The sequence below is a fragment of the Trichechus manatus genome, unplaced genomic scaffold, assembly GCF_000243295.1.
Source record: "Trichechus manatus latirostris isolate Lorelei unplaced genomic scaffold, TriManLat1.0 scaffold00027, whole genome shotgun sequence".
In the NCBI taxonomy this organism is placed as follows: domain Eukaryota; kingdom Metazoa; phylum Chordata; class Mammalia; order Sirenia; family Trichechidae; genus Trichechus; species Trichechus manatus.
Window position 1 is genome coordinate 2,278,480 of NW_004443963.1, and position 10,470 is coordinate 2,288,949.

The 10,470-nt window shown below is 39.6% G+C and overlaps 1 protein-coding gene across 1 annotated transcript in view; it reads left to right on the plus strand.

Annotated features, from left to right (window-relative positions):
* Positions 1-10,470, plus strand: part of MYBPC1 (myosin binding protein C1) — a 94,136-nt gene that overhangs the window by 63,837 nt on the left and 19,829 nt on the right. The window contains exons 16-20 of the mRNA XM_004373754.1: positions 1,717-1,876; positions 3,081-3,185; positions 3,991-4,179; positions 5,263-5,397; positions 9,546-9,713. Coding sequence (XP_004373811.1) covers positions 1,717-1,876; positions 3,081-3,185; positions 3,991-4,179; positions 5,263-5,397; positions 9,546-9,713 — 757 coding nt within the window. The remainder of the gene's footprint in view (positions 1-1,716; positions 1,877-3,080; positions 3,186-3,990; positions 4,180-5,262; positions 5,398-9,545; positions 9,714-10,470) is intronic.

Here is a 10,470-nt window from a genome sequence, read left to right on the forward strand (position 1 = left end):
TAGAAAGTTTAGCAATTTACCGAGTTTCCAAATTGCCTTGACCTTCTCTGTTTATTCTCTCTGTATACCGGCTATTCATTATTACGTAGAAGGTATGGTCTGGGAATCAGAAAAAAATATAAAGCTGCTTAAAGTTTCTGGATTAGTAAAGAAGTAAAAAAGGAAGAAAATTTTACGAGAAGCTCAACTTCTCTCCGTCTTTGAGAATTAGACGTTCATTCTTCCATGTCTGACTGGAGGGGAGAAATCAACATTCAACAACCTGTATGGAAAGAGGGGAAAAATCAACATTCAGCAACCTGTATGGAAAGTTGGCCTTGTGGTCTTCTTTAATCCTTTTCAGTATTTTTAAATTTTCAAGATGTCTAAGGGAATGAAGAAATCACTATTTAGTCTCTGGCACAGTGATTAAGAGCTCAGGCTGCTAACCAAAAGCTCAGTAGTTCAAATCCACCAGCCGCTCCTTGGAAACCCTATGGGGCAGCTCTACTCTGTCCTATAGGTTTGCTACGAGTTGGAATCGATTCGATGGCAACAGATGTGAGTTTGAGTATTTCTTTCTTTCTTTTTTAAATGATTTTTTATTGTGTTTTCAAAGAAAATTTACGCAGCAAATTAGGTTCTCATTTGAAAATTTCAACATAAATTGTTCGGTGACGTTAGTTACATTTTTCACAATGTGTCAACATTTTTATTAATTGCATTCTGGTTGTTCTGTTTTCAGTACTCTAGTTTCCCTGCCCCCCCCCCAGTCTTCTCATCTTTGCTTTAGAGTAATTGTTGATCTTTTGGTCTCATATAGATGGTTTTTTAATGCGGCCCCATACTCATGGGTGATATCCTTTATTTTTGTGCCAACCTGTTATTTCACTAAAAGGTGACTTCTGGGGATAGTTTTGGTTCAAGGTTTAAAGAGTATCTCAGGGTGAGAATCTCAGGGAGTCCTCCAGTCTCAACTGGTCTAGTAAGTCTGGACTTTTTCAGAATTTAAGTTCTGTTCCATGTTTTTCTCCCATTCTATCTGGGTCCACCTGTTGTGGCCCTGATCAGAACGGTCAGCAGTGGTAGCTGCACACTATCTAGTTCTTCTGATCTCAGGGTAGAGACGCTATGGTTTGTGTGGGCTATTAGCCCTGTAGGCTAGTTTCTTCTCTGAGACTTTGGTTTTCTTCTTTCTCTTTTGCTCCTAACAAGTAGAGAACAGTAGTTGTGTCTTAGATGGCCGTTTGCAAGCTTTTTAAGACCCCAGATGCTACTCACCTCACTAAGATGCAGAATGTGAACTTTGTGGTGCCAGTTGACTGATTTGTCCCATGAGACTAAGGACCTAAGCCTTCCAGCCTAGAAAACCATTCTCGCAAGATGTTGAGCTTGAGTATTTCTAATTTCATACTCAGAGAGGCTCCGTCCCCTAGAATTACTCTTCTGCACTCATATTTAAGTCCTCTTTCTCTTGGGTGAGTTAGTGGTTAATGGGCTTTAGAGTTAAGTCACAACTCTATTACTTCCTAGCTATGTGGCTTTGGGCAAGTTAAGCCTCGGTTTCCTCATGTGTAAAATGGGATAATAATACCTTTGTCATTGAGGTTGTTGGCAAATTAAACTGAGAAAATGTAGTTAGGCATTAGCACCATGTCTAGCTTGTGTTATGAGGTACTCCAGGGTAGCCCTTGTTGTTGTGTAGATCATGCCACTTTTTATTTCTTTCCTTCTTAGGCTATTATGGAGGGTAGTGGCCGGATAAAGGCAGAATCTTACCCTGACAGCAGCACTCTGGTCATTGACGTAGCTGAAAGGGAAGACTCAGGTGTTTACCACATAAATCTGAAAAATGAAGCTGGAGAAGCACATGCAAGCATCAAGATTAAAGTTGTGGGTAAGCTCTCAGGAATAAGCTTCTGGAGTCAAGTTGACATGTCTAGATCCAGAGCAGAATTTGCTGTTGGTTCTCTCAGGTTTACTGGGCAGCCCACAAAAGAAAAGCATAGCATAGCAATAGCTCATAAATTACCACCTCTCTTTTTCTACCATTTCCACCACTTCTTCTCTTTTCTTGCCTAGAAGGCTCCTCAGGGAGCCCTGGTGGCACAGTGGTTAAGTGCTCAGCTTCTAACCAAACGATTGGTGGTTTGAACTCACCAGCCACTCCATGGGAGAAAGATATGACAGCCTGCTCCCATAAAGATTACAGCCTTGGAAACCCTATGGGGGAAGTTCCGCTTTGTGCTATAGAGTCACTATGAGTTGGAATCAACTCAATGGCAGTTTTGGTAGGTTAGAGGGCTCCTCATTGTAGGGTAGCTAATGTTAGTCATTTAGGGTTGTTAATCATTAGCTCTCAATAGACATATTCCTTTCTGGTGCCCTTTAAACATCACTGAACATGATTGCTAAATAAATTACTGCATCAAAACCATTTGAGAGGAGTTAGATGAGCCTTGGTCTCTAGCTGGCCATCTAAGTGCATTTTCCCTAAGCCTGAAACCAAGTGAAATGACTCTAGGAGGTTATCAGTGTTCCAGAGTTTCATGATCTTTTCTTCTCACTTTAATTTTCTGTTAAGAAATATATTTTAAACTGACACACACAAAAAAAGTCATTTTATCATACCCTGAACTATATTTACAAGACATGGTAGCTTGCCATTTCTAACTTGGCTTTTTACAATTCAATGTCTAAAATCTTCCAACTGATATAAAATTTGATTCCTGAACTGAATTCCTTGACTCACTTCTGCTGGAAATCTGATTTGTAGTTTGAAAAAATACCCCATATCCTACATTCAGCAATAATTTTCTAGATAACAAACAAGAGCCTTGGGTTCCCCTCGGAGCTTGTTCTCTAATGTTGTGACACTGGTTTAAGGGATTTGGGGAAATCATTATTTTTATTTTTATTGGGCAGCCCTTTTCTTATCTTATCTTGAACATGACTTTTTACTCAAATTAGTACTGCTGCATTTTAGTAGACATAGAAAAGTGCTCTATGATTATTACCAAAAAACATTATTTTCCAATTAACATGTTCTTTGTTCTCTTTCTTTCATTTTATTTTATTATTTAATTTTTTGTTTGCTACAGACATCCCTGATCCTCCAGTGGCACCCAGTGTGACAGATGTAGGAGATGACTGGTGCATCATGCACTGGGAGCCTCCTGTCTACGATGGCGGGTCTCCAATCTTAGGTAACTGTTGGTTAGTCTATGGAACTGTCAGTGGAGTTGGTGTCCTCTTTGTGCACATTAGTATAGAATGCATTAAAAATATTGCATTTAGAAGAAAACTGATTATACTGTGACTTTAAATACCCATTTAAATGGTAATATATTAAGGATACTCTATAATTTCTCGAAGTTTCAATAGCTCTGATGAATATAATTTGATTGTTCTCTTTTCTGTTGTATATTTATACTCAATATCTAATTTTGAAACAATAAATCTAACTTAAACTGTTGTGGTTAATAAATGTCTAGTTCCATAGGGTTGTATCTATGAAGAAATTTCTTTTAGAGTTAAATGCTTAGAAGAATTTGCTTCCTCTTAGAAATGAGAATTTCTTCTCCATCTTGATAATGAGACTATCAAAACTGGTCATTTCCCCTTTCTTACCTTCAGTGAAAGGGACTCAGAGCCAAATCTATTGCTCAATTATAGTGACTGTGTAAGTTGCTATGGCCTACTTATAAGCTGTACTATTTTTCTCTCTTCTCTCCCTCATTAAATTTTTTCTAGTCCTGTTATTTTATCTTTATCTGTATCTTATGATGCTAATATTTATAGTCTTTATAATCTATCTCACACAATTATGAATGGGTTAAAAATATATATGTGTGTGTGTACATATGTATAGCTATGTACACACATATATGAATATTTAGTTTATAGTACCTACTGAGACTATGTAAATTTTTAAGAATTACTAATATCTGCCAAACTTTAATTTTGAAGACCAAGGGAAAACCTTTAGTTTCCACTTTGTGTCACCTCCAGGATACTTTATTGAGAGAAAAAAGAAACAAAGCTCCAGGTGGATGAGGCTAAATTTTGATCTCTGCAAAGAAACAACTTTTGAACCCAAGAAGATGATTGAAGGTGTGGCCTACGAGGTCCGCATCTTTGCTGTTAATGCCGTCGGCATCTCCAAGCCCAGTATGCCCTCCAAGCCTTTTGTTCCTTTGGGTGAGTTAAGAGAGATGTGTCTTTGTCATGGGAATCATTGCCTCCGATTCTGACTGCTCCCCTCTAACTGGAGCAGGCCTGGAAGCTTCTTGGCATGGTGGGTGAATAGGAGGTTGGAGGTGGGTAAAGGCAATTGGCTGTCTAAAAAACTTAAAAACAACTATAGTAGATTTGAAGAGCTTCACAATATAGGCCCCAGAATTCAGTACTAGAATGTCAATGATAGCTGTAGGTGGCTCCAGCTGTCATTTCCCACTGAAAACACACAGGTGAGTTTACTGACCCAAGACCCCTGTCCAGTGATCCTCCTCAAGATATAAATAACCCAGTCAGTACCTTGGTGTAAACATTTTGACTAAAAAGAACTGAGATCGATTCAACAAACCATACCTGGAAACTGGTCTATTTGCTTTACAGTCACACCTTACATATTGTCTATTGAACCAAAATATTTAGTTCAGTGAAGGCGAAGAAACAGAAGGTAAGATGTCTCCCCTATTTTATGGTGGAGGCTCTGGGTGGTGCAAACGTTTAATGCACTTGGCTGCTAACTGAAAGGTTGGAGGTTTGAGTCTACCCAGAGGTGCCTTGGATGAAAAGCCTGAAGATCTGCTTCCTAAGACTCAGCCACTGAATACCCTATGGAGTACAATTTTATTCTGACATACATGGGGATACCATGAATGGAGATGATTCAACGGCAATTGTTTTTTTTTTTTTTGGTAGTGAAGTATTTTTCCCATGCGAAGATATAGTACAAGAGTTTACACTTTAATTAGAGAGTTATAAGAAATTTGCTCTAGATCAGTAGATCCCAAACTTTGAATTCTTCAACTTCCTTAGACCTCTATTCTCCCGCACCAGCCTCCCAAACTATAGGGAAAACTATGGCGGCATTTCCAAAATTTTCCATGTCTAGCATGTCTTTGTCTTACATACAGCATATGCTTAAGGAATGTTTATTGAATTTTATTGATTAAGACTTAGGGCTTCTGTATATTTTTATTTTTCTCACGGTTCATTTTATCACAGTTCTCATGCCATAACTCTGTAGTTAACAGTTTCTTCTTTTTCTCTTTTAAGCTGTAACCAGCCCTCCCACTCTTCTGGCTGTTGACTCTGTAACGGACAACTCTGTCACGATGAAATGGCGACCCCCAGACCATATTGGAGCAGCAGGTTTAGATGGCTATGTATTAGAGTATTGCTTTGAAGGAAGTAAGTACTACTAGTAAGATGACTTCCTAGAGCTTAAAATGAATACCACCATCAATAGGTGAGATATGCCTTTCTTTTGTTTATCTTTCTTGGGAGCTCATCTCCTTCCCACTGAAAATGAAATCAATTCAAATTTCATCCTTCTAAGATGTATTAAAATTTAGTCCTTCTTTGGTACTTGATGCTAATTGCAGTCTCAAAAATATCTTGTCTAGGCTACCAGATTGGGTGACATGATTAAACTAAGACACAGAAGGAAGGGGAGTCTGACAAAATTTTAAGGACTTCTGCTTTCCACAGCAAAATGAAAGTCTTGTTTGTTAGGATAAAGCAAATTGGAAATTCCAAACCCTATACTAAGCAGAGGTTAGGGATCAAAAGACCTGCCTATTCTTGGTTAATAATGAAACTTCATATTTAGACATTTGGTGAGCATCTCCTGCCTTCTTAAAGGGAAGGGGAGGGCAGAGAATAAAGACTAATTCTCAGAGTTTGAAGGAAGTAGCATTAAGTTTCAGATAGTATAGGAAATAGGTTCAACACGTGACAGTGACTTGTCTCATGACTTGAGCACGTACAAATTTAATAGCTCAAATTTAGGAGGGGAAGAGAAACAAGGCAAAAAAACAAAACAAAACACTGATAGAATAGCAAATGATACAAGAAAATATTGGCTAGAGTGCAAGTGAAAACCCAAGAAAAATGAAAGTCACTGAAAGCCTCTTATATTTCTTGGTTTCCTACTTGTCATGACTGGAAGGTTGTATCTGTTGAAAACAAGTGAGTAAAACTGTCCCAGCTCTGGACTCGGGCACCATTTGAGATGATGGTACGTAAACAGTGCACATGAGAAGTTGTTAGTATCTCCCCAAATCATAACCTAAGACTCGATTGCTAAGAAAACTCTTGGTCTCCCATCTTTAACACGGATCTTACAAATGAAGGGAAGAGAGACTACTAAGCACATTTGGGAAATCAGGAATGTGAAGGCCAATGCACCTCCTTAGGAGGGAAACCTCCATGGAGAAGAAACTTCTTAGGAAGAGAAAACTGCCAAAAGAGAAATCCCAGGCCCCCGGATTGGGGCACATGTGGGAATGATCACCATCACTGGTCAAGAGGGGAAAAGACAAGCAGAGAAGGAAATGGAGCCTACCGGTAACCGTCCTGTTCACATGGGCTCTGCTCACAGAGTACTATACGTGATCTTTCCAGGGCTTGGAAAGCCACTAACCCAAACCAGTGGGGAAATTATAAAAAAGTTCCCAGGGTCAACCCAGTCATGGAGGGGGGCAGCATCACTAATGCAACAGGTAAATTCTTGAGCACTTCAGGATGTGGTTTATTCCACTTCCTCCCATATCTCAAAAACTCGTGAGCGCGCCACTTTGTTTTTTACATTGTCCAGGCAGCAGAATTTCCCAGTCTTATATGTGATGTGGCTGCTGAGCACAAACCTTTTTTATATGTATGAAACAGAGCAAATTCTTTACTCTTTTCTTTCTGATAGGTTTAAAAAGTAAGAAGATACAGCAAAATGATAGATGGCTGTCATTTTCATGTTACCCACCTTAGATAAAATACAACGAAGTGTATTTTACATAATTTTGTGTGTGGTCTGCGTAGATACATATGTATGTGTGTATATACATATGTATATGTACACAGTCATTATTATGTATATATTTTGCCACATAACGTCTTGGAATTAGCTTTCTATGGAAGTTCTTTTATAACGTCTGTATCTTTCTTCTTGCGGTCCTTCCTTACTTTCTTTATGTGGCTGCCCTATTCTTCAGTCTCTTTTAATGGCTGTTGTCCTCCAGACTAATTTTCTGTAGTGTTTATTGATTTTAGATATCTCAGGTTTTATTCTGTAAGAGAATTCTTTCTTTTATAAGATGGTGTGTTGTTTCTGACTGCCTTTCTCTTGTTGTTGTTTTGATGCCTGTGACATTTTATTCTCTGTTTTCTTTCTTCACTCAAGTTCGTTTATTCTTTATTTAAAATGTCTATCATGTCAAATAACTTTCATATTCCTTCCCCATCCCCTGGACACCATGTTCTTTCTCTCAGTCTCCCTCAATTCAAGTGGTTCAAATGTGAAGGGGTGGGCTATGTTTGTTCCCCTCTGATCTTTTTCCATCCTGTTTGCTCTTGAAATGTTCTCCTTTGCTGGTTCTTTACTCTTTCCTATGTGTTTTCTCATCTCCTGTTTTCACCTTCTCATCAATCATCTCTTGACTATGAAAATACCAACACCATAGCTCCCAAACAGACCGTTTGCTTAAAGCAGTGTCTCTTTTTCTAAGTCATAAGTCACTTTTGTCGACCACATCCCCTCCTAGCTGCCAGGATATTCTGGCTTCCTGCTCCTTCTCCCCAGTACTCCTCGTAAAGTTGGAACAAGAGACAGGAAAGGGTTCTCAGGAGTGGCCGGTCCTCTTTCCTTCTAGAAAGTCATCACTGCAAACCAGGGGGTATGCCCAAGGCCACCTTGAGAGCCAGCAAGATCCCCTCTACCCACGTGGAATACAGGGGCCCAGGCAGGCTCAATTGGTTTTCTGGACACAGAGCTTGTTGTCCTGGCAACCAGGGCTGCCTCCTGGGCTACTGGGGCAGTTCCCATTTCAGTTCCCTTCAGAACTAGAGCCCTGGTAAGACAGAGATGGCATTGTCACAAGTGACTCCCAGACTCTGATGAGTGAACCCCACAGTGATAGCACTGTACCCGGGGACCCAAGAGGATCCTCCTAGACTAGGGTGACAGGGACAGGGGCAAGGATAGACTGTTCCACCATGTGCTGCTCCCTGTGGACCCCAGGGCCTGCGCCTCCTTCTTCTTCAGCCCTGCTTTGTTCGTCCCTACCTCTTGTTCCCACAGCTGGAGGTGCCCCAGCCTCCTTCCCCTTCTTCTCTTTTCCTCTCCCTGCTCGTCTTTGTGGCAGGTGCCTCAGGACGAGAACCGCAGCCTGAACACAGCAGGCTGTGCCTCTCCTGAGGAGCCCCCACTAATATGTTTGTTCTCTTCCGTCGCTGCTCTGAAGACAAATATCTTTGCATACGTTGCATCCTTTACTAACAGAGAATGCTGACTACTGATAACGATATTCTTCTGGTGTGAAAAGTGGGTGTCTTTAATTAATTTTAATGACGGACTCTCAAAGGTACATCAGCAAAACAGTCTAATGAAAATGGGGAGGCTGCGTATGATATACCAGGTAAAGTATTTTATGAAAGCTCTCAAACTTTCTTACTATGTGGTAAAGTTCTGGGGATGCTCCATGACTGAGAATGAAGTACACCCACCATCCACACACAAGAAACCCTTAGACTTGGGGTGGGGGGATAAATTAATAATGTGTGCTCCAAACGTTCTTCTTTTCCTGTGGGCATAATGCATACAAACTTTCAGAAGATGAAATATTTGAAAGCCCTTAATGCTGGGTTTAAATTCTCTTGATGCTGTAGACAAAGCTACCAAAAGCTAAAATAAAAAAAAAAATCTGATTTTTAGTAAATGGGAAAGAATTGTGCCATCTCCTTGTGAGGTTTTGACTTCTGACCTGTGTTTCCTCTTTGCCGTGGATGTGAGCTTCTTTTCTTCACAAATGGGAACATGATCAGATTCCCTATGCTCATATTAGTGGCTTTCAATAATAAATCAGCCAAGAAAAAACAGAGAGATTATATGCCTAACAAAGGTTGACGTCTCTCATTCATAGGAATAGCATTTTCCTCTTTTTTCTGACTTTTAATGTATATATATGGTTAAATATCATGGTTACACTAATCATAATAAGACCAAATTGGAACAATACTGCTGTCAAATTATTGGGAACAGTTACTATTATTTGGGATATACTAGTATCCTGAATAAGAATTTTTTTTCAGAAATAACAGAATCTGATCGTTTATCCTTCTTCCTGTTGTTTATGTTAGCCATTTTAAGCCATTTTTCATTTAAATGTGAAAAATACTCACCCATGTAGTCTGAGTCCAGACCAAAATCAGATTCACTCCCAGAGATTTCATTATGAATAAAATACTAATTTGGAGTCTATTGTAACGATTATCATGACTTCTTTCACTAAGCACCATTCCTCCTTGTTTTTTTTTTTTTTTTTTTTTTCTTTCATGGATTTCAGCTGACCACTGGATAACTGCAAACAAAGAACTGATTGAAAAGACCAAGTTCACCATCCCAGATCTGCCCACGGATGCAAGGATCTATGTGCGCGTGAAGGCTATGAATGCGGCCGGCGCCAGCGAGCCTAAGTACTATTCACAGCCTATTCTCGTAAAGCAAATCATAGGTAGGCGGCAAAGCTTTAAAAATTCTTTCTCTGTTCTCCATTGTTTGCTTGTATTTATGTTTTTTAACTTCTTTCTTTCTCAAAACCTCCTATTTCTTCGTTCTTAGGTGTCATCGAGTCAATTTTGACTCATAGCGACCCCAGGTGACAGAGTAGAACTGCCTCTTATGGTTTTGTAGTCTGTAATCTTTATGGGAGCAGATTGCCAGCTCTTTCTCTCACAGAGCAGCTGGGGGGGTTTGAACCATCATTTTGGTTAGCAGCCACACAGGGCTGCTTCCTATTTCATTACTGCTTTGATATTTTACTAATGCCTCCGGGGAGTTAGAAATGAACAAAACAACCCTTTTCAGGCATGAGTAAAAGATACATTCCAAACACAAGGTAGACCAGTGGGTTTTAATGTAACAGAATAGAAAGTTTACTGATGTGGTTTCAAATTCCACATTGCAGCTAACCTTTAAGAAAACTACCACTTATCATGTTTTAGTATAGAATCAAAGAGGAATATCCACAATTAGCTGAAAATTTTATTAAAATATTCCTCCCTCAGGGTGAGGGTTATTCACTAACTAGATAGTAGACAAGAATTTTCTTAGGTGAAGGGAAAGACAGCACACACTACAGGGGAAGTCAGCACAACTGAACTAAACCAAAGCTAAGAAGTTTCCTGAATACAATCAAACACTTCGAGGGACAGAGTAGTAGGAGCAGGGGTCTGGGGACCATGCTTTCAGGGGACGTCTAGGTCAATTGG